Source organism: Oryctolagus cuniculus, chromosome 15, assembly GCF_964237555.1.
Source record: "Oryctolagus cuniculus chromosome 15, mOryCun1.1, whole genome shotgun sequence".
Taxonomy (NCBI): Eukaryota; Metazoa; Chordata; class Mammalia; order Lagomorpha; family Leporidae; genus Oryctolagus; species Oryctolagus cuniculus.
Genome location: NC_091446.1, coordinates 1,021,093 through 1,044,320, shown reverse-complemented (window position 1 = coordinate 1,044,320; position 23,228 = coordinate 1,021,093). Strand labels below are relative to the sequence as shown.

The following is a 23,228-nucleotide window of genomic DNA, read 5'->3' as shown; positions in this document are numbered from 1 at the left end:
TCACTAGGCTGCCCTTGGGGGCCGGGGCACAGGTCTGAGTATGGAAACCTCTCCTCTCGGGCTCTGGCAGTGCAGAGAGGACCCTGGGGGTGGTGAGTGCTGAGCGCCTGGCATCTTCGAGGGACGAGAAGGGGAGTAGCCGCTTGCTCCCACCCCACCAGCTATGGCTCAGCAAGCAGACCTGCTCCTGTGTGCCAGTGCCCAGCGCTGTCGCCCGGGGCCGAGGAGACCTGGGCAGCCACGTGCATGTGGACCACGAGGGTCCCTGATCCTCACCCTCAAGCTCCACGGGTGGAAGCTGCTTCACACACAGCTTCTGGCCTCCTCTGACCTCTGCCTTAGCGGCGGGGGACGACTGGGGTCTGCTGTGGGCTGTGTGGGCTTGCGGCATGGGATTGATGGACATGTAAGCACTTGGCAGGGACTTTGTGCAGCCACCAGACAGACAAGCATAGCACCAGAGAGCCGTCATGGTGGAGCTTGTCTCTGACTGAGAAGAGACCGGTGCCACCGTGAGACAGCCCGAGGGCACCAGGCTGTGCTGTGAGTAGGAGCTCCACACTCCTAGGCAGGAGTGGAATCTTCATGAAGTGCAGAGTGATTGTGAAATACCCTCCTGAGTGTCTGTCACGACCATGCTTGTGAATTCAGCACAAGTCTGGTGTTGTGTGTGTGTGTGTGTGTGTGTGCATATAATGAAATAGATGTTGATCACTTGATGCCGCTGGTGTTAGCACACCTGTTGGTTTTGGTTTTAGGGCTTGCCAAGCTCTGCTGAGGCTGCGCCATCTTACGTTCCTGCAGAGTTACACAGCGTCATGAAATTGCGTCTCCGCACTGGCAGTCAGGGGCGTTCTCTTTTCAGATTTAGTCCATCTTAATTAAGTTTGGAAATCACGGACAGAGCTGGAATACCATTAATCATGTAATACCATACGTCCTCTGGGCATAGTGACATAGATTTAGCTGCTTTTAATCCAGTATATCATATTTTAGTTTCATTTAAGCAAATTATGTTATTTTGAGTAATTTAGGAGTGATGCTTCTAATAAGAAGGAGCATGATCTTTTCCCCGAGTCTGAGGATTTCTTTAAAGAAAGGGCCAGCATCGTGGCACAGTGAGTAAGTCACCGCTTGCAACACCAGCATCCGTATTGGTACCCTGGTTCAAGTCCCGGCTGCTCCCCGTGCAGTGCAGCGCCTGCTGACGCACCTGGGGGGCAGCAGGAGGTGGCCCAGGAGCGTGAGTCCCTCCACCTGTGAGGGAGACCCGGATGCCGCTCCTGGTTCTTGGCTTCAGTCTGGTTCAGCCCTGACCATTGCAGCCTTTTGGGGAGTGAACCAGCAAGTAGAAACTTACTCTTGACTTTCCCTCTTGATAGCTCTGCCTTTCAGATACATGAATAAGTGAATAAGGGGTTCACTAAGAGTGCCTGGTCTTGGGAAGGGGTGGGAGGGAAGCAGGAGAAGAAACTGGAGCGCGAGGGCGTGCGTGTGTCAGAGTTCACCGTGACCCCCGCCTGTGTCTCGCGCACAGCAGGTGTTGGCTGTGTTTTGCCCCTGACAGCCGTGTGCATGTGTTGCTTGCTGCTTCCGTGGTTTTTACACTCACACTAAAGGGTTTCACCCAGTCATCTTGTTCAGATGGCTGAGGGTTGTATTTCTTTGGCTTACCCTGTGTTCTTGGGTTCAATGGTACTTCTATAATTATGTAGCAAGAATAGTGTTGCACTGTAGTCCATCATATAGAGCTATATGTATGGAAAATTTTGATCACTTTTTTTTAAGAAATGTATCCTGTTTGGAAAGGCACAATAAAGTTGCATCTTATAGACTATATGCAATAAAATTAACAATAGACCTTATTTAACACAAAAAAATAAGTAAATAAATAAATAAAGCCTTTTTTTTTTTTTTTTTTTTTTTTAGTTTTTGACAGGCAGAGTGGACAGTGAGAGAGAGAGACAGAGAGAAAGGTCTTCCTTTTGCCGTTGGTTCACCCTCCAATGGCCGCCGCTGCAGCCGGCGCACCGCGCTGATCCGATGGCAGGAGCCAGGATCCAGGTGCTTTTCCTGGTCTCCCATGGGGTGCAGGGCCCAAGCACCTGGGCCATCCTCCACTGCACTCCCTGGCTATAGCAGAGAGCTGGCCTGGAAGAGGGGCAACCGGGACAGAATCCGGCGCCCTGACCGGGACTAGAACCCGGTGTGCCGGCGCCGCAAGGTGGAGGATTAGCCTATTGAGCCACGGCGCCGGCCAAATAAAGCCTTTTTTAAAAGCCGTGAACATAAGACAAGTTGTTTTTTAAGAAAGCAAAGCAAAGAAACCCCAGAAAGTGGAATCCAGGGATGGAAACGGCAGTGTGGATGCCATCCTGCGAACGTTGGCAGGATTTTTTTTTTTAATTTTTATTGATTTTCCTTTTATTTGAAAGAGATAGATGGAGAGAGATTCTGTATCCCCAGTTCACTCCCCAGATGCCCACAACAGCTGGGTCAGGCCAGAGCCAGGAGCCCAGAGCTCCACCAGGTCTCCCGCATGGGTGGCAGGGACCCAAGTACCTGAGCCGTCGCCGCGGCCTCTCAGGGCGTGCGTTCAGCAGGAAGCGGGGTCTGAAACCGGGTTCTCGTGGGGGGGATGCAAACGTCCCAAGTGGCAGCTCACCTGATGCACGCCAACTGCCTCACAAACTCATTTCTTGTTGGCTCAGCCCTTTAGGAGCTGCGTTCTGGCGTGGCCACTCTCGGGGGTGTTCCCGGAGCAGTTGGGTCTTTGGGCCTTTTCTTCCTAGGAGATCACTGCCACTCGGTCACCCAGCTGTTGTAGTTTGTGTGTACCAGCTCCTGACTTCCCGCGCTGCGTGCCCGGCAGCAGGGGGACTTTGGGGCCCACCTTCCTGGCGCACCTGGGCGTCTCCCTGGTCCAGATAAGCCCAGCACCAGGGCACCGCACACTGGGCGGAGAGTGACGCCTCACCTCTGCTGTGTGCAGGGCTCTGCACTGGTCCCGGAGTGGCCGCGTGGTGATCCCAAGTTTGCCGTTGAACGTTTCGCTTTATCTGGGGAGAAGGTTTTATGTGTGTGTGTACCTTTCTTCTTGTTGTTGGTGTTGATTTTTGATGCTCATTGTGACTCCTCCCACAAGCATAATCTGGTGAACTGCTTCTGTATTCTGTTGACAGCTGACATCATTTCAACCGTTGAGTTTAACTGCTCGGGAGACCTTCTTGCAACAGGAGACAAGGGCGGCAGAGTGGTTATTTTTCAGCGGGAACAAGAGGTCAGTAACTTCCCACCCACAGGGCCACGGCGCAGGTCCTTGCTCGTGGCGCTCACAGGGAGGGCCCGGCTCTGCTTCCCCACTGTCAGTCGCGTCTCCAGTTACCCCACGTTAGCCGTGTCGGGTCTTCCTTGGGGAGTCGGCTCATCCGGCTCAGGGATGTGCGCGAGCGAGGCTGTTTCCGCTGCCCTCCTGCGGCTGTGAGTTCCAAACACCGTTAGGCAGGGAGCAGAGAGGGGTGGCTGGTGCCGCCCAGCCCCGGGGGAGACAGTTCCAGCACGGATGGACGAGGGGGTGGGGCCGTGGCCGTCTCGCGCTCAGAGTGCCGAGAGCTCCAGTCCTTCACGCCCCTGGGAGGGTCCACTGTAATTCGGGAGGGGCCCCAGACACAGCTTGACAGCACCGGGGAGTTTCATCCCGTGAAGAGAATGGAGAGCAGGACCAGGCCTCCTCGCCCCCTTGGTTTCTGCTGGGCCTCGTCCAGCCGCGCTCTCGGTGGTGGAGGAGGAGCCACGGCCGCACCTGCTGCGCCGGGCCCCTGCAGTGCGGCGCTTGCCTCTCCCGAGCAGGTCCAGACGCTCGGCCTCTCTCACCTCTCAGTTCTAGTCCAGATTCGTGGTGAGACTGCTTGGGGGAGGGGCCCTGCCCCTTGCCGTGACGCCTGTGTGCGCAGAACGTGCCGGCCCTGCCCCTGAGGGGCCTTGTGGCCCCTGTAACATAGGACCCCGGGCCCGGGGCTGATGTGCTGACAGGTGTCATTGGAACACATGTGTTGCAACTTAGGTTGTGATCGTGTCTGTGTGAGGAGAGATGGTTTCAAAGGCCTCTTTTGGGATGGTGAGACCTTCTCTCATGAGTGATGGCTGTCATTCATCTTTATAAACCCCGTATGTGACAGGTGCGTGGGTTTGAGCTCTTCCGCCCTGGAGGTCTCCCCCAGCACTGCTCTGAGATTGCCGAGTCACAGCTGTCCACGTGTCAGACTTCCCACAGAGACATCCTTGGGGAGATGACTCCATTGCTAAGACTGTGATCTTGTTCTGAGACAGACTGGGTATTGCAGAGTTTTAAGGATTACGATGTGGGAAGTCATTGTGTGAGGTGACATTTGTGTAGGACAGGTCCCTGAAGTTCACTTTGATAAACCTGATCGACTACAACCTGATAAACCCTGGGCAGCTTGATTTCCACCGTGGCCGTCCTGTTTTAGTGACCACAGCTGTGTGTCATGTGGTCTGTGTGTTGGGTGTTTTCTGGGGACCTGCGTTTTCCCAGCATGGCTGACGTGCAGCCATGTGGCTCCCACACTCCCAGGGGGCTGCTGGCGGGGTCGCAGCACCACAGCCCTCCAATGGCCACCAACCCAGATTGAGGCGCGTCGGCCAGAGGAGAAATGAGCACCGTGGGCCGCGCAGCCTGAGGCTCGGGGGCTTGCTGCTGGCGGTGCCCTGCCATCTCCTTGTGCGTCGGGGCACTGAGATGGGCGTCCCCGCCACGCTGCAGGACGAGGTTGGAGCAGAAGCCAGCGTGGCCAAGGACGCGTGTGCAGGGACAGGAAGATCTGTCCACCTTCTCCCCTTGTGTTTGGCGTCCTCTCCCCGCACCTCAGGCTCGCAGCTTGCAGTGCGGCCACGGTCCCAGCGTTCTCCCCTGCGACACCTGCTGCTGCTGCTGGAGGCCAAGGGAGCGCCAGGGCGTGGGCGTCTGGTGGAGGTGGCAGGCGGGCGTCGCGGGAGACGGGTGGGCCTGGGCCTGGGCTGGGCAGCCAGTGCAGGCTGCCCAGGCCGACTTTGACCTCAGCACTTCCTCTGCTGGCTCTGGTGGCTGCTGTCTTGGGCGTAGGACTGGCTTGATGGCACAGACTTGTTTGGAATAGCTTCGTTTTCCTCTGTGGCGCGCTGTACTTGGCTGAGAGGGGAGCAGCCCCGTCCTAGAGACAAGGAACGTGCAGCCCGTCCACCGTCAGTCCTTGGAGAGGTGGACGTCGTAATGATGTTTACCCTCATTCGGGGAAACACCATTCTAGATGTAGAGGTTTACTTGTGTAATTCAGTTTCTTTGGCACACATCCTAAGTGCTACAATGTAAGCTTGTCAGATCCTGATTATAGAGCAAGAATTAAATTTTGATGTCTGTGTTTCAATGACATAGTTAACATTTCCCTTCAGACTGTTCCGAGGTGACTCCAGCACCCAGCCCGGCTCCTTTACGGAAGGAGACGAGACAGATGGTGTCCCCTGGGCCTCTCCCCCGCTCTCCTGTCCTGGCGACTCGTTACTGAAGGTGGTATACAAGGGGTCTTCAAGGCGTTCATGGAAAATACGTAGTATGAAAGGAGCTATGCAAGAATTTCGAAGTAAGCTCGTGCTGACTTGTTATGAGCTGTCTGAACCGGCCCTGGTGCGAGGCCCCAGGAAGGCTGTGGCAGCCGTTTGAAGAAGAGCCCTGCCATGGCAGCGCGGAGTCTGCTGAACTGGAGCGAGAAATTTGTGGAACATCAGATTATGAGACTTGGAAGGAAGAGTGAGGAAATCTTTGATGCTTCACAAAGTTAATAGGACTGTGCCTCAAAGAACTGAGCAGTTTACAAGTGGGTAACTCATTTTTAAAAAGGGCTGAGATTGGCCGGCACCGTGGCTCAATAGGCTAATCCTCCGCCTGTGGCGCCGGCACCCCGGGTTCTAGTCCCAGTCGGGGCGCCAGATTCTGTCCCAGTTGCCCCTCTTCCAGGCCAGCTCTCTGCTGTGGCCCGGGAGTGCAGTGGAGGATGGCCCAAGTGCTTGGGCCCTGCACCCCATGGGAGACCAGGAGAAGCACCTGGCTCCTGCCATCGGATTGGCGTGGTGCGCCGGCCGCAGCGGCCACTGAGGGGTGAATAAACAGAAAAGGAAGACCTTTCTCTCTCTCTCTCTCTCTCTCTCTCTCACTCTCACTGTCCACTCTGCCTGTCCAAAAAAAAAAAAAACTAAATAAAAATTTAAAAAGGGGGGCCGAGGTGCAAAGGTGCCACCCCCACGTCTGTTTGCGTGGGGTACGTTCTCCTTGTTGGTGCCCTACCTGACGAGAACCAGTCACCAACAGCAGAAGCAGTGGCTGATGCCACAGGCACCTCAGCTGGCTCAGCTCCCACGATTCTGGCCGAGAGATCCAGTTTCTGCTCTGGCTGCCGGAGCGCCTGCGCCGACACAGCTGGGACAGGGCCAGAGCTTTCGGTGGACGTCTGGCACAGGTGTGGCTGGAACTGAAGCGTGTCTTCAGGCATCGCGCCCGCCTGGAGATGCAAGTGGAGCAGTCGCCACAGGAGAGGCCGGCGAGCGCAGAGGCCGTGGCTGCAGACGTGGCGGTGCTCAGGGCATTTTTCTTGCTGGCCTTCGTGAGGAGCCAAAGGACACGTGTGCTTGTGAGGAGAGCGGGGAGAGTCCGCAGAGAAACGCCTGGGAGCGTCACCAGCGCCCTCCACAGCGCTCCCGCTCGCTGCTCTCGGCGAGCACGCAAGTTAGCAAGGGTTTTTTATATATTTGTACATACATATAAGTTTTATTTTCCTTTTACTTGAAAGGCAGAGAGAGAAATGGAGAGAGAGAGATCTTCATTTACTGGCTCATTCCCCACCTCCCAGCAGCCAGAGCCGGGCCCCCCGAAGCCAGAGTCCAGCACTCAGTCCAGGTCCCGTGAGGGTGGCGGCACCGCTGCCTCCCAGGGCGTGCATGAGCAGGGAGCTGGGAGGGGGCGTCCCAAGCGGAGACTGAACTGATGCACAGAGCAGCGGGCCCACAGGACTTCTGGATGGGAGATCACTGGGCACCCATCCAGGTTTGGCTCCTCCTCACTGCAAAAGTCTTAAAGGGCACTCGTTTCTCTCCAGTTAGTAACGCAGGAGACACCGTGTTCACGTGGCTCCGTGTGCAGAGCCCTCAGCTCTTCAGCGATGCACTGAACATCTGGTGTCGTCGCTTAGGATGAGAGATGGTTGACATTTTATGTTTTATCTTTTAATTCCATTTTCCATGACCCTTTGAAGTCCCCCGTATACCTTCCCCAGCATGGTTTTCTACTTTGACAGTAGTGCACAGACGTACGTGAGCAGTACCTCAGAGACGTGCGTGCTGACTGCCGTATGCTCGCTGCCCACTGCGCAGCGGCCACTTCCGTTTCACCTTTTCTGGTTGCGTGTGCGTGGCTTGGCTTTGTGACCGCCTGTGGTGCTGCGGCCACGTCGCCAGGCTTCCCCTGGACTGGGCCAGCTCCTCTGTCCGGCTGGAGACTGCCCACCGCACACACTGTGTGAGGGCTAGAGGCATTCTTCCCTTGGCTTTCTAAGTAAGTTAATTCCGCCTCGGGAATTTTGATATTCAGATTGGTGTTTGGAGATTCCTCTGCCCTGTGCTTTGTTCATTGAAACAGCTGTTTTGTTTCCTTGCAGAGTAAAAGCCGTCCCCATTCTAGGGGAGAATATAATGTTTACAGCACCTTTCAGAGTCATGAGCCAGAGTTTGACTATTTGAAAAGTCTAGAAATTGAGGAGAAAATCAATAAAATCAGGTGGTTACCACAACAGAATGCTGCTCATTTTCTACTGTCTACAAATGGTAAGAGTTTTGAAGTGGTTATTGATCCCTTTACTTCACATTTTCTCTGCGTGTGGATTCCTTTTTTAAAAAGTGATTCTAGATGTTGTTTCTGCCTTGAACCTTGATGAGGAGGATAAACTATGATCCAGGAGCAGGCGACAGGTTAAAATTGGAAGTCTCGAAGCAGCCCCGCCCCGCCCCGCCCCGGCCTCTCGGGTGGCTGTGCGTGAGCTGCGTGTCTTGCTGTGCACAGCGCGGGGCTCACGTGTCCCTCGAGGAGACTCCGGCGAGGAGGGCGAGCAGCCCCGTGCGGCCGCTTAGTGCAGTCTTGAGGAACAGTGCGCGTGGTACCGGGTTGTCTTTTAACACCAAGAATGAAGTGGGGGGTTTTGTTTGTTTTTTGCTTTTCAGATAAAACGATTAAATTATGGAAGATAAGCGAACGGGATAAAAGAGCGGAGGGCTACAACTTGAAAGACGAAGACGGGCGCCTTCGGGGACCGTTCAGGGTCACGGCACTGCGGGTACGCGCTGTTTGCCTTCATCTGATGCTTCTCGGGTCAGGCGTGCTCACAGCAGCTGTGGAGAGGGCGCTGCCTTGTGATGGGCGACGGCCACGCCCGCGGCAGAGTCACACGGTGCCCTCGGGAAACACGACGCCAGGGAAACTTAGACCTGTGTGACAGCAGCCTCTGCTGTAGCTGGGCAGCCGAGGTTCGGGCGGTCCTCGGAGCTCTTCCGGGGGGAACAGCACAGCTGCCGGTGAGGGAGAGGCTGTGGCCCGGGGGAGCTCCTGGGTGGCCAGGGCAGGCCCCTGTCGGTCTGTGAGCCTCGTGCCTTCTGATTGTTGAATTCTTCGCCCCCTGCTTGGTAGCCCTAGTGCCACGAGAAATGGCCAGATGCCATCAGTTCTGATTCCTCACTCTTTCCACGTCTTCACCTCTGAGGTTGGGTCAAACTTAAGTCGAAGTGTCCTCTGCTTGCCTGTGGCATGCACGCCGTTGGTTTCTCAGATCGGGCGGGGTGGGGTGCAGGAGAGACCCACTGGGATTGTGGCTAGGGCTGCCCTGTCCTGGGGAGAGCGGCTGGCAGAGTTGAGGAGGTCGGTGACTGGTTGATTTTTTAGGCCCCTGTGGCCCTTCGTTGATGAAGGGAAGACCCAGCCATCGAGCAAGCGTGCTGGCAGAGGGCAGCGCGTGGACGCCGACCTCTTCCCACGCACACCCCCATGGGTGACGGCAAGTCCCCAGGCCCAGGGTGGGCTTGGTCTGTGTTGACACATTTCTTGAGCAGATGTGGGCAGGACGCGGGCCCTGCCCCCAGGTAGGCAGGAGGAGGAGAGGGCCTCGCACCTGAGCCAGGTGAGCAGCATGGTTCCGGCGTCTGCTGGGCTGAGGAGCGCGTGGTGTTTGCTCCAATCTGGTTTACAGGAACCTCCGTCAGCGCCAGAGGCTTTACTCCAGGTGTCGTGACACCCCCCACCGCGGGCGTTCGCACACTGCTCGTGTCAGTCGTACTCATGGACGACACTTTGGGTGGATACTACAGTACCGTGGGTTTGGCTGCTGCTTGGCACACCGTATCCCACGTTGGAGCACAGGTTCAAGTCCTGGCTGCTCCACTTCCCATGCAGCAGGTGGTGGCCAGGTACTAGAGCCCCTGCTTCTCATGGGGGAGACCCAGATGGAGTCCCAGGCCCCTGACTCCTCTTGGCCCTGGCCCTGGCCCAGTGGATGGAAGATACTTAACTCTCTCTCACCCAGTTCCTCACCAGGTGATAGGACCCCCTTCATGACCCCAGAGTTCACCTTGTTTATTTTGAAAAAAAAAAAAAAAAAAAAAAAAACTCTTTGCCCAGTCTTGGTTTTATGTGAGGCCACGTTTAGCCTAATAAAACCAATCCATTTTCGGTGGCCAAGGTGAGGTGGGTGAGACAGGTGGCACTAGTGTTCCCTCAGGGTGTGGGGTGGCCTCCCAGCCCCGTAAAGCTGTGCCGACAGGGCCGCAGGTGAGTTCTTGTTTCTCTGCACCTAACTGGGTTTGACTCAAAAATGTTGGTGTTTTAGTTTCCGTTCTCTTAAGTTAGTGCCAGAAAAGAGGTTTAGTGACTGAGGGCTTCTCTCCCTCCTGTGCGTTGCAGCCGTGAGTGTGCTCAGTAGGTAGTGCCAGTGGCCGAGCTGGCTGTGTGCCTGCTTCAGGTACTTCTAGCCCTGAGAATGCAAGGGTGAGCTTAGTGCTTGGCCAGGTGAAAACAGGGCAGGTGTCCCTACGTGTGTCTGCACACAGACCTGTACATGTGCCTGCGTGTGTCTGTGTGTGCCTGTATATGTGCCTGTGTCTGCATGTGCCTGTGTGTGTCTGCGTGTGCCTGTGCGTCTGCACATGTGCCTGTGTGTGCCTGTACATGTGTGTGTACATGTGTCTGTGTGTGCCTGTACATGTGCCTGTGTGTGTCTGTGCCTGTGTGTGCCTGTACATGTGCATGTGCCTGTACATGTGTCTGTACGTGTCTGTGTGTGTCTGTACATGTGCCTGTGCGTGCCTGTACGTGTGTGTGTCTGTACGTGTCTGTGTGTGTCTGTACATGTGCCTGTGTGTGTCTGTGCCTGTGCGTGCCTGTACATGTGTGTGTGCCTGTACATGTGTCTGTACATGTGCCTGTGTGTCTGTACGTGTCTGCGTGTGCCTGTACATGTGTCTGCGTGTGCCTGTATGTGTCTGTGTGTGTGTACCTGTGTCTGCGTGTGCCTGTACATGTGTCTGTGCGTGTGTCGTGTGTTGCCTGAGCGTGGTGTTTTATGTAGGACTTGGCAGGGAAGACTAAGGTGAGGGTTTCTTTCCAGCCTTCAGGAAGGAGCTCCGCCAGGAGCGGGTTGTCTTGCTTTCCTGGCACATGCAGGGCACGGGTGCTCTGCGCCGCCCCCACCCGTCCACCCTTCCCCACACTCGTGCCCTCTGTCCATCGCGGCTCAGCCGCCTGCCCTGGGGAAGCCTCCCTGAGCACACACGAGTCGTCGTGGGGTGGGGTGGGGTGAGTGGGCTCTGACATTCTGATGGCCTTTGCTGAATGTGACGTACACTACACGTGACAGTGCCCTGGAGGGCCGTGGACTGACCGCCCTTGTAGCCGACCCCTCGGGACATGGAGCCTCCTGGGGCCCAGCAGGGTCTCCCTTGAGTCTCCAAGAACTCTGCTGTCCGGGCCGTGGCTGGGCCCCCATGGCATGCACAGTGAAGCTGGGGCACGCTGGGGGCCGAACGCAAGCACACAGGAGGGGGACGCCACGTGGGCAGCTGCTGGCACAGCTCTGCTGGTGGGGGACTGGGCGTGTGCTCTGCACGACACCAGCTCTCGGCCGTGAAGGTCTGTCCCAGTCCCTGCTATGTGGTCGTCATTTCAATTCCTGTGCCTTCCGTTTACAGGTCCCCATCTTGAAGCCCATGGACCTTATGGTGGAAGCCAGCCCGCGGCGGATCTTTGCGAATGCTCACACGTATCACATCAATTCCATTTCAGTGAACAGTGACCACGAGACGTATCTCTCTGCAGATGACCTGCGAATTAACCTGTGGCACCTGGAAATCACGGACAGAAGTTTCAGTATCCTTCCCCGCACATCCCATGCCTGCTTCTTTCTTTCTTTTTTTAAGATTTACTTATTTATTTGAAAGTCAGAGTTACACCAAGAGAGAAGGAGAGGCAGGGCCGGGGGTCTTCCACCCGCTGGTTCACTCCCCAGATTGCGCCAGTCTGAAGGCAGGAGCCAGGAGCTCCCTCCAGGTCTCCCACACGGGTGCAGGGGCCCAAGAACAAGGGCCATCTTCCACTGCTTTCCCAGACCGCTATAGCAGAGAGCTGGATCGGAAGTGGAGCAGCCAGGACTTGAGCTGGCGCCCATACAGGATGCCACACTGCAGGCAGCGGCTCTACCCGCTGTGGCACAGCGCTGGCCCCTGCTTCTCAGTCTCACCGCACGCTGCACACTGCTTAGAGCCAGTGCTGTAAGTTCCCCGTGAGATAAAGCACTTTTCCCTGAGAACACGGCGTTGTTCTGCCTTTGGGGGAGGTTCTCAGTGTGCTGGGAATGACCCGAAGGCCGTGGCCCGCGTGGCTCCGCCAGTGGCAGTGTTGACCAGGCTGTGTTGCGTGTTTTTTCTTCTACATTGCTGACAGATCATGAAATGGCGGAAGCTTAGACGAGGGTGACGAGGGTGGCATTTCACTCCCTGCCTGGGAGCAGTGTGGCGTGGGGCTTGCGCTGCCTCCGGGCAGTCAGTCGTCAGCCGTGGCCTCGTGCCCTCCGTCGCCTGTCCGGCTGCTGCGCCCGGGGCCATGTGGATTCTGGGCAGAGCCCCAGCCCTGCTCACACATGCTCTGGAGACTCGGCCTCCTGCCCGTGCTGCCCCGCACTGAGGTCACGGGCCTGGCTGGGCAGCTCCTCACGCTGAGCCCTGCAGCCTTCCCGGAACCTGCTGCCTCCTCTCGGACTCGCTGGGCCCCTCGTGGGCTCCCCCCGCCCCGTGGCCCGCACGTGCCCCAGCCAGCAGGCCGGGCAGACAGGGCTCACTGTGCATCTCTCCCTGCCCGCTGTCGGTGTCGGTGACTTCCCCTGGACAGCCGCGGGCTAGTCTCTCCGGCACAGCTGCAGCGGGCGGCCAGGCTGACCCATCGTGGAATCCTGACTTCCCTCTTGTCTCAGTTGACTGGTTTCTACGTGGACGTGGCTCCAAGTATTCAGAGCAAGCTCTCCATGTCAGATAATCAGATTCTCTGTGGCAGTATTGGGTGTGTATTGGGTGTGTGTAGCGTGCGTCTGTTACTTTTTCTTGGTGGTTAAACACACGCTGAGAACAGCAGAGAGGTGGTCCCTGCATGGCCCTCCGTGCTCCGTCGTCTGTTAGCGGGCTCACGCCTGCCCCCCTCTGTCCCGTCCCTGCATGGCCCTCCGTGCTCCGTCGTCTGTTAGCGGGCTCACGCCTGCCCCCCTCTGTCCCGTCCCTGCATGGCCCTCCGTGCTCCGTCGTCTGTTAGCGGGCTCACGCCTGCCCTCTGTCCCGTCCCTGCCATGACCCTCCGTGCTCCGTCGTCTGTTAGCGGGCTCACGCCTGCCCCCCTCTGTCCCGTCCCTGCATGGCCCTCCGTGCTCCGTCGTCTGTTAGTGGGCTCACGCCTGCCCCCCTCTGTCCCGTCCCTGCATGGCCCTCCGTGCTCCGTCGTCTGTTAGCGGGCTCACGCCTGCCCTCTGTCCCGTCCCTGCATGACCCTCCGTGCTCCGTCGTCTGTTAGCGGGCTCACACCTGCCCTCTGTCCCGTCCCTGCATGGCCCTCCGTGCTCCGTCGTCTGTTAGCGGGCTCACGCCTGCCCTCTGTCTGGTGGCTGCTTTGCTCTGAGCCTTCCACCTCCCTGTGTGGTGACGTGTTCCCTGTTGAGGGCAAACTTGGCGCTGAGCCCTGAGCCTTAACGCTGCTCCGCAGACATCGTGGACATCAAGCCCGCGAACATGGAGGAGCTGACGGAGGTCATCACGGCGGCCGAGTTCCACCCGCACCAGTGCAACGTGCTCGTCTACAGCAGCAGCAAGGGCACCGTGCGGCTGTGCGACATGCGCTCGTCCGCCCTGTGCGACAGGCACGCCAAATGTGAGTGTCCCGCGGCCACCAGACAGGCGGCTCCCTGGGGCCCACACGGCAGGCTCCCGGCGGGCAGTGCTGTCTCCCTCGGAGCACTAGCGCCTGGGCCGGGCTGCGAGAGCGCGTCTCACCAGTGAGCTCTGCTGGACCTGGAGCCAGGTCCCTGAGGTCTGGCGTTCGAATGCGTGCAGTCATGAGAAGAACGGTGGTGGCTTTGTTCTTACTTGGCCCGACTCTGTGGAAAACCACAGTCTGCCATGGTGTTTGGAGACAGGCGTCCTGGAAACCTTGCTGGTCCTCCCCCAGGCCGGGCAGGAGCAGGTGCAGCTGCGCCCGCGGAGCAGAGCGCACTCACCAGCCCCAGAGCCGCCAGGCAGCGCCTGTGGGACCTCTGTCAGCTGCAGCCTCAGGCACCCTTGCTCATCCTCACCCATTGACTCTAGCTGTTGACAGCTTTCTGCCTCGCTCTCTTCCTCAGACTAAGTGTGTTAAGGATTCGGCACCCCTGGGGAGAGTGTGTGGCACGGTGGTTTAAGCCATCCCTTGGGAAGCCTGCATCCCACATTGGAGTGCCTGCAGCCAGGCCCCAGCTCTGCTTCCAGTCCAGCTTCCTGCTAATGCAGACGCCCGGAGGCAGCAGTGAGGCCCCAAGTGCGGGGTCTCTGCCCCCCACCCACAAGGGAGACTGGTCCTGGCTTCAGCCTGGCCCAGCCCCAGCTAGTCTTGGGCATTTGGGAAGCAAACCTGCGAACAGAAGCTGTCTCTGTCTTCCTCTCTGCCTTTCAAATAAATAAAAGTAAACTTAAAAGGGGGCGTTCTGTGCTCCTGTGCCTGCTACAGGGGCCTGCGGCGCAGAAACCCTGTCCCATGGCACTTGGGGAGGGGCCGTGTCCTCTGATGCCTGCCCGTGTCTTCATGGTGGCACCTAGAGCAGTTTCCTGTTCCTGAAAGTAAAGCTTTGTTTTTGATTGGAAAGACAGCTAGAGATCTGCCATCTGCTGATCCACTCAGATGCTGCAACAGCCGGGGCCGGGCCAGGCTGAAGCTGGGAGCCCAGAACTCCCATCTGCGTCCGTGTGTGACTGACAGGGCCCACCTGCTGTCTCCCAGGGTGTGCCCTGCAGGAAGTCGGGTTGGACTGGAACGCACTCCGACAAGGCGCATGGCGTGCCGAGCGCTGTCCTAGCCCTTGCGCCAGGGCCCACCCCAGTGCAAAGGAACTGAACTCAGTTACTGTTTGGTGTTAGAACCTGCTGCCTGGAAGTTAATTTTGGTTGCAAGACCTGCAGGTGAATAAGTTTGAGAGTTAGAAGAAGAGAGGAAGAAGCAGAAGCAGCTGAAAACCAAGGGCTGCTGTGTCCTGTGCTGCAGGCGTGGCCGCGTGCTGGGCGGGGCGGGGGGGGGGTCTCAAGCCCTGCCCAGGAGCGTTCGGGGCCTCTGTGAAGGCGGGAGCTGAGTGTCGTCGTGGCAGCACGTGGCTGTCGCAGTTGAAAATGAACCCTTTGCCGAGTGGCTTTGGCAGGTGGGACCCTAGCTCTGCAGGTTGAAGGGCTGGTCACTGCGGCAGACTCTTCAGCGTGTGCGCCCCAGACACGGCAGGACACCTTGTGCTCGGCCCAGGCCTGGGAGGGGGCCGGCGTCCCCTAACGCGGTCTCTGGCTGTGCACGCATCAGGAAGCCCCGAGGAGCTCCTGCAGATCCCAGCCCAGGGCCTTGCCCGGAATCCAGGGGAGATTCCGTGTCGGCACCTCCGCGGCCCGGCCCGTGTTGGTGCCTGGTGCTGGGATGTCTCACTTGGAGCCCTGAGCCGGGGGCGTTGAAGGCGATGTGAAAACCTGGGAGGAGTCGGAAGGAGCGGAGGTGCAGCCCCGCCCTGCGGAGCCCCCGCGGGCCGGCTGCCTGGGCCGGAGCAGCCGCGCCGTCTGACCCTGACCGCTTCCTCTGCTTTTCAGTCTTTGAGGAGCCAGAGGATCCCAGCAGCAGGTCCTTCTTCTCAGAGATCATCTCCTCCATCTCCGACGTCAAGTTCAGCCACAGCGGGCGGTACATGATGACCAGGGACTACCTGTCGGTGAAGGTGTGGGACCTCAACATGGAGAGCAGGCCCGTGGAGACGCACCAGGTGCACGAGTACCTGCGGAGCAAGCTCTGCTCGCTGTACGAGAACGACTGCATCTTTGACAAGTTCGAGTGCTGCTGGAACGGCTCCGACAGGTGAGCCCGGTCCTGACGAGCGGCCCCTGGGCGCCCTCGGCCGTGGGCCCAGGCCAGACTCGCAGGTCAGGGAGGGGGCGTCGGGGAAGGGCGCGCCGTGGTCCCGGCGGGAGAGGAAAGCGGGCGCCTCCTGGGACGCGCACGGCACCGCTGCCCCACGGATGGCGGCTGGTGCCCGGGTGCGTGGGCAGGATGTCGCTGGATTGGCCGTGTGTCTGGCTGCCCTCTTCTGGAAGGAAGGGCCAGGGCCCCGGCCACGCTCACAGGGCTGACGGGGCGCCTGGGCACTTTGTGCGGACGCTGGCGATGGCACCATCTCTGGGGGTTTCAATATTGTACCAGAAAATGCCATGTCAGAGGACAGAGGGTCTGACAGCATTTTATGTAGAATTTAAGTTTACAGAGTTCAGTGAGTAAGTGATCGACCAGGCATTCTTTATTTTATTTTATTTTACTTGAAGGGACAGAGAGACAGACCTCTCTCATCTACAGGTTCACTCCCAAATACCCACAACCAGGACGGGGCCAGGTTAAAGCAGGAGTTGGGAAAATTCAGTCCTGGGCTCCACGTGGCTGCCAGGAACCCGGCCACGTGAGCTGTCACCTGCTGCCTCCCGCGTGCGTCTGCAGGGACTGGGGTCAGCAGAGCTGGACTAACCAGGCACTCCATGTGGGATCAGACTTCCCAAGAGGCGTCGCGACCGGCACAGCCCCTGCCCAGACACTGGCAGAGGCCCCTGGAAGCTCCCGTGAGAGCTCACACATGGGCGCAGGGGTCTCACCAGGGCCAGAAGTGACGCGGGAGCCGAACCAGAATGAGAAGGAGCCCCAGTGTCCAGGCTGCCGTGGGGGCACCGGCTGATCCCAGAGGGTGCTGCTGCCTCCGCTCTGACGGCCGAGTGTGCTGCGGTCATGGCCAAGCATTCTGAGAAAAGCTCTTGCGTGTGACCGTGCCTGCCTCGGAGGCCCTGACGCCGGTCTTGGGACCGCAGCAACCTGGAAACCCGCGCACTCGGGAGCCCAGGGTCCCACACGGCAGCGCTGCGCACCTGGAGGGGCAGGGCGTTTCCAGCGCTGGGCTTTTGCACTGTTTGCAGACTGACAGGCCGACCCAGAGTTCTGTGATGCTGCTGAAGACATGGGGTTCCCGGGTCAGAGGGCAGAGCCCACGGCTGCACAGGGCGCAGCGGGCAGCCTGGGCTTCGGGAGGGCACCCTTGATTGTGCAGTAAGCAAGCCTGCACTTTTTATCTGTTTGTTTAGAGAGTGACACAGACATAGATCTTCCACCCACTGGTTCGCTCCCCAAATGCCCATAACAGCTAGGGTTGGGTCAGGTTGAAACCAGGAGCCTGGCACTCCCATCTGGGCGGCAGGGACGCAGGTGTTTGGGCCGTCGCCGGCAGCCTCCCAGGCTGGGCCCCCACAGGAAGCACAGGTGGGACCTGCCCCCAGGCGCTCAGCATGGGCTGCAGGCGTCTCAACTGGCCGGGAGCACCAGGGCGGCCTGCAGCAGCCGCAGCCGGGGGCGGCCCCTCCCACGCTCCCAGGGCACTGAGGATTCCGAAATGGGCGCGCGAGCAGCGCACGGGCACACACTGCCACGCATGTCTGCATGTGAACTGCAAGGAGAGTAGAAGTTGTCCACGGTTCAGCCCAGACTGTCAGGGGAGAGGTGAAGGAAGAGGGCTGGGCCAGGCTGGCCGTAGCCAGGCAGAGAAGTGCCCGGACGTGCAGGGGCGAGAGGAAGCAATCGGCAAAGTGATTGCGGCCGGGAGTTCTCTTGGCTTAGGGAGACCCAGATTCCGGAGCCCAGTGGTCCCTTCTGCTGGTGACACGCTGTGGGCGCGGCCGCAGTGGCTGGATGGATGCGTTTCCTGTCTGAATGGCTCCTAACCAGGAGAGCTGCATTTACTGCAGAGCCTTGGACTTGACGGGATGGGGCGGCTCTGCCGGGCCTCTGGCTGTGTCCCAGCGTGGCACGTGGCATCCTGTGGTGGGAGGGAGGCGGAGGGAGACTGCATGGCGGAGAGCAAGCTGAGGAAGCCCCCTCTTGCAGCCATTGTCATGGCAACTAACCCCAGCAGCTCAGCTCGCTGCTGCACTGGGGAGGAGGCCTCCGTGAGTTCTGGTGGGCGCAGACCGCGGCTGAGCCCGACGCGGCGTGACAACTGCCGTAAGCTCCTGTGCGCGCCACAGGAAGCCACCAGAATCCTGTGCCGAATCAAGTGATGGCCCGGGAAGGTGCCCGTGGGGGCCAGCGTTCGGCGCAGGGTTAAGGCGCTGATGGGGCCACCCACACGCTGGAGTACCTGGGTTCAAGTCCCAGCTCTTTCCAATTCCAGATGTTGCTAGTGCGCACCCTAGAAGGCAGTAGGTGACGGCTCAGGCGTTCTGCCACTCATGTGGGAGACTTGGGATGAGTTCTGGGCCCTTGGCTTTGACGCAGCCCAGCCCTGCTCTGGCAGGAGTGAACCGGCAGGTGGAAGCTGTGTCATCCACCCCTCCCCCCGCTGTGTGTATCTTTCAAACAAATTTGTAAAATACTTTAAGATACAGTTACTTATTTGAAAGGCAGAGTTACAAAAAAGAAAGGCAGCAACAGAGAGTCTTCCTCCCACTGGCTCATTCCCCAGACAGCTACAGTGGCCGGAGCTGGGCCAGTCTGAAACCGAGAGACGGCGCTTCCTCCTGGTCTCCCTCGTGGCTGCAGGGGCCCAGGCACTCGGGCCGTCTTCCACTGCTTCCCTAAGCCATTAGCAGGGAGCTGGGTCAGAGATGGAGCAGCCGGGACTCCAACCAGCCACCCATATGGGATGCCGGTGTTGCAGGTGGTGGCTTTACCCACTGCATCACAGTGCTGACCCCCAAATAAAAAATTCTAACAAAGTAAAAGTGAACAAATTAAGGCATTATCAGGCGGAAACCAGGAAGCGCACAAGAGTGAGATCCAAAGGAACCAGTGTGGGATGTGCTGCAGCAGGGAGCCGTCCTGGAATTGGTGGGGTCAGAGACAGCCGAGCCGAGAGGCCTGGAGGCGGAGCAAGCCAGGGCAGCCTTGCCGTGCACGCCCGTGCTGCTCCCGACGGCCCTTCCTCACCACGCGGTGAATGAGCCGGGTGTTTGGAGGTCCTGAGGGGGACCGTGTGGGCCTCCTTCAGCGAAACCCTGAGGGAAGCAGTGAGAAACTCAGCCGCACTCAGGTCCTCACCATCTCGAGGCTGCGGTGAGACCCGAAGCAGAATGCACAGAACCGGGGGGAGGGGCGAGCAGAGCCCGGGCACTCGGGCAGGGCAGGGTTGCAGGCAGCTCCCTGGAGAAGAGCGGCATCCGACCCTGGGAAATCCCAGAAGCGGGTGCAGACTCTCATCCTGGGTAGGACTCGGCCAGCTGACATCACCAGGGCGCCTTTTCTTCCCTGAGCCGGAAATCCAGGAAAGGGGCGGGGCCGGGGGGCGTGCCCACGCTGGCTGTGGGACACCCTGAGACCACCCACCCGGCATGGCAGCGCACAGCTGCGGGCGGCACCCAGAGCAGGCTCAGGGACACAGCTCGCCGTGGGCGCCGCCGTCTGCCATGCAGGGTGCAGGTGCCCGAGACCCGGCGCTGTCCTCTGGGAGGACGGTCATGGAGGCCGTCTCCTCGCTCTGCCTGGGACCCTGCTCCTGCGCCCCCGCGCTTGTCCAGCAGAGACCGGCAGAGCCTCTGGCCGGGAGTGGGCCTTTGCCCTGTGGGGCACAGAGCCAGCGGCTCAGGCGCTGAGGCGGGCTCGCCACCTCTGCTGGGCGCTGCCTGCCAAGCACTTGAAGTCGCGATAGAGCTGCCGGGAGCTTGCTGTGTCGCGCCGTTAGCACGCGCCGGACACTCGAGTGGTGCCGGCCACACGGTGCTGTTCTGCTCTGAGTGGCAGCCGCCGCTGCTCTCAGAGCGTCCCGGAGAGCCCCGCGGGGAAGGCGGTTTGGAGAACTCGGGGGGGGGCCGCGCCAGGCCTCGCCGTCATGGTCTGCGTTCTCCCGCCGGCGTCAGTGGCAGCGTGTGCTCTGGCTCTTGTTTCCTGGTGCACGTGCTCTGTGGGGTTGGACAGACGCTGCAGGGTTTGCAGGCAGCTGGCTCGGGCCTGGTCCCCTTGTAGGAACCGCAGGCGTCATGGGGAGGCCGGAGACGCTGCACCAGCCGCGTGGTGCCAGAGGACATGGTGGGACCGGGGGAGAAAAGAACCTCCTGGGCCAGAACCAGACGCGTCCTCAGGCCCAGGATCAGGTGGCAGCGCCGCCTGCCGCCTCTCTCTTCCTTTGTTGCAAGGGCGGGGGCCTCGCTGCGCAAGGCGCTGCTTGTGCCTTTGAGTGAGAACTGGGAAGCTGAAACGCACCGTGTGGCCAGCGCCTGAGTGACAGCGCTGAGAGGTGGGGACCTGCAGGGCAGGGCAGAGGCCGGGGCTGCGCAGGCAGGCGGTCCAGCCCACGGCCCCAGCCCCCAGCCGTCCCCCAGGCCCATTGCCCCGTCCCTGCAGAGACAGCGTCTGAGCCCAGGAACGGGAAATCAGCTGCTGCTCCTCCTCCCCCTCCCTCCTCCTCCTCCTCCCCCTCCCCCTCCCTCCTCCTCCTCCTCCTCCTCCTCCTCCTCCCCCCCCCCCCCCCGTCCCCGTCCTGCCGTCTGCCCGGGACCTGGCTGTGCTCACGCTGTCACTCTCTGGCTTTGCACAGCGCCATCATGACTGGCTCCTACAACAACTTCTTCAGGATGTTTGACAGGAGCTCGCGGAGGGACGTCACGCTGGAGGCCTCTCGCGAGAACAGCAAGCCTCGCGCCAGCCTCAAGCCCCGGAAGGTGTGCGCGGGCGGGAAGAGGAAGAAGGACGAGATCAGTGTGGACAGTCTGGACTTCAACAAGAAGATCCTGCACACGGCCTGGCACCCGGTGGAGAACACCATCGCCGTGGCCGCCACCAATAACTTGTATATATTCCAGGACAAGGCCAACTAGGGGCGCCGGCTCTTCGCCGCCGCCATCGCCACGCCGGCCCCCCTGCCCCAGGCGGGCAGCGGCCTCCCCGGCACAAGCGCCAGGCTCCTCCTCCCTTCCCGCGTGCGGGGCGAGCGGGGGCTGCTGCTCCAGGCGGAGCTGGCGGACGTTGCTCAATAAAGGCCATTCCTCAGATACACGGCTTCCGTACGTCCGAGCCTTCTTTTCCAGTCGATAAGCCCGAACACCCAGGGAGCGGGTGCCGCCAGGTCCTCGTGGGCTGGGCTGGCTCCCACGGCCCTTCGGACGGGGCGCCCGCCCGCCCCCAGCTGCCCTCACGCCTCCCGCTGCAGCACACAGTAGACGCGGGAGCGGGGCCCTGAGTCCACGCCCACGGAGGGCGTTTGGGTCCCGTGGAAAGTGCCTCGCTCAGAGCCGGGTCTTAGGTCGCGTGCCGTCCGTGACTCCGTGTGGGCCGAGCCACCCGGCACGGCCTGCCTGTCAGGAAGACGGGGCCGCCTGTCTTTGTTCAACTGTTCTGACAGAAAGTGCAGTGAGCCGCGTGGTTCGACGGCAGGCACTGTGGACAGAAACGCCTGCTGAGCCCTGAAGGGACGGACAGGTGAGGACAGGTGAGCGCACCTGCGCGGGGCGGGGGGGGGGGGGGGGGGCGGAGCCAGAGATGCGCTTCCGAGAGCCAAGCGCTTCCCACAGGCTCCGCCATCAGTCTGTCACAGACTCTCACGGAGCGCTTCTCACAGGCTGGGAGTCTCCATCAGACTGTCCCTGAGCACATCCCGCAGGCTGGGAGTCTCCGCCATCAGACTGTCCCCGAGCGTGTCCGCAGGCTGGGAGTCTCCACCATCAGACTGTCCCCGAGCGTGTCCGCAGGCTGGGAGCCTCCGCCATCAGACTGTCCCCGAGCAAGCGCGTCCCACAGGCTGGGAGCCCCACCCCCATGAGGTAAGGCTCTGCGGTTGTCAGACTTGGTGTGTTTTGCGTGTTTTCCTTTTCGTGGACCGTGGTCTCCCCTTCCCCGCTGGTAGCGCTCCGGAGAGCTCACCCTGGGACGTGTCCAGCGCTCGGGATTCGTGGGCTGCGGGCTGTGGGCTACGGCCGCTGGGCTGCTGAGTGCTCGCCTCCCTCCCCTGGGCTTTGTTCCCATCGTCCCCTGTTCACTCCCCGGGCAGCCAGGGCCGGGAGCTCCTGGCGGGGACCCAGGGCTGCAGCTGCCACCTGCGCCTCCTCGGGGGACCGGAGGAGCCAGGCACCCACGGGGTGGGCATTCCGCGCTCCCTGCCCTGGGCGCGTTCTTCGAGAGGAAAATGGAGCTGCACACGGGTCTCGCCATTCAGGACAGAAAGTCCTCGTGTTGGAAAGCCCACGTCATTGAGAAACCTCAGCACACGCAATGGGAACTTCTGCGCCTGGCCCGGCGCGGCCCGGGGCCCTGCGTCTGTCACAGAGCTGAGGACATGGGTGTTGGCACTGGCGTGGGGACCAGGCCAGCCCGAGCGCGCCACGTCCGGCCTGCGAGACCGGCAGTGCTCAGAGCCCCGGCATGAGGCGGGGTCGCGGCTCAGGTGCCAAGAGGGGTGGGGCCTGGGCCAGCAGGGGGCTGGGCAGAAGCCTGACAGCAGGCTTGGAGGGCCCGGCTGGGCCCACTGCCCTCTCCCAGGGGCTGTGCCCACCTCAGAGGGGCAGTGCCGCGGCCAGGCCGCAGTGAGGCTGCCCTGGGCGTGAGGACCCCCGCTCGGGGCGCTGGCGCCCACAGGCACTGGGCTGAGGCCTCCCTGCTCCCCTGTAGCCAGGCTGGCCGCCGTTGCAGGTGGGCGTGCGCTCACGGGCACACACGGGTACACGCTTGCCCACGGCACGTGCTCACAGCCCAGCACAGGCGCGCTCACAGGCACGCGTGCTCACCAGGGCTCCTGTGCTGGTGCCGGGAGGCTGCGTTGGCTGGGGCTCCACACGTGGGACCTGCGCCCCTGGGGCAGGGAGGGAGGGGCCTGGCCACTGAGCGTGGGAGTGGGCGGGGCAGCCGCAGCCGTCCTCTGGGGTCCCAGGACAGCAGCCTGCGCCTGAGGTCCCTGTGGGCCTCGCCGGCCGCTCGCCCACCTTCCCTGCCTCCTTTAACAGGGCTGCTCCCCTCGGGACCGGCAGGGGGCAGCAGGGATTTTTTTTCTGAAGATTTATTTTGTGTATTTGAAAGAGTGACAGAGAAGTCTTAATCCGCTGGTTCACTCCCCAAATGGCCACCACGGAGCTGAGCTGATCCGGAGCCGGGAGCTTCTTCAGGTCTCCCACGTGGGTGCAGGGGCCCAAGGACTTGGTCATCCTCCGCTGCTTTCCCAGGCCACAGCAGGGAGCTGGGTCGGAAGTGGAGCAGCCGGGACTCGAACCCACACCCGTATGGGATGCTGGCACCAGTGCCCTACACTACAGCACCAGCCCCCGAGGCAGCAGCTCTAAAAAACTGGCCTTTAATTCATTTGGAGAGCAGAGCCGGAGACCGTCCGCCGGCCCACTCCCCACGTCTGCGTCAAGGGCTGGGTCTCCCGCGGCGGGGT

At 60.3% G+C, this 23,228-nt stretch overlaps 1 protein-coding gene across 2 annotated transcripts in view; it reads left to right on the top strand.

Annotated features, from left to right (window-relative positions):
- The window catches only part of PPP2R2D (protein phosphatase 2 regulatory subunit Bdelta), a 37,951-nt gene extending 17,096 nt beyond the window's left edge, over positions 1 to 20,855 (top strand). The window contains exons 3-9 of one of the 2 annotated variants that reach the window (XM_051830098.2): positions 3,183 to 3,280; positions 7,704 to 7,869; positions 8,263 to 8,375; positions 11,275 to 11,452; positions 13,328 to 13,492; positions 15,436 to 15,697; positions 20,400 to 20,855. In XM_051830098.2, coding sequence (XP_051686058.1) covers positions 3,183 to 3,280; positions 7,704 to 7,869; positions 8,263 to 8,375; positions 11,275 to 11,452; positions 13,328 to 13,492; positions 15,436 to 15,697; positions 20,400 to 20,679 — 1,262 coding nt within the window. In that variant the 3' untranslated portion in view covers positions 20,680 to 20,855. The remainder of the gene's footprint in view (positions 1 to 3,182; positions 3,281 to 7,703; positions 7,870 to 8,262; positions 8,376 to 11,274; positions 11,453 to 13,327; positions 13,493 to 15,435; positions 15,698 to 20,399) is intronic. The other variant, XM_070057070.1, reaches the window with a different exon arrangement.
- The last annotated feature ends 2,373 nt before the right edge of the window (positions 20,856 to 23,228 follow it).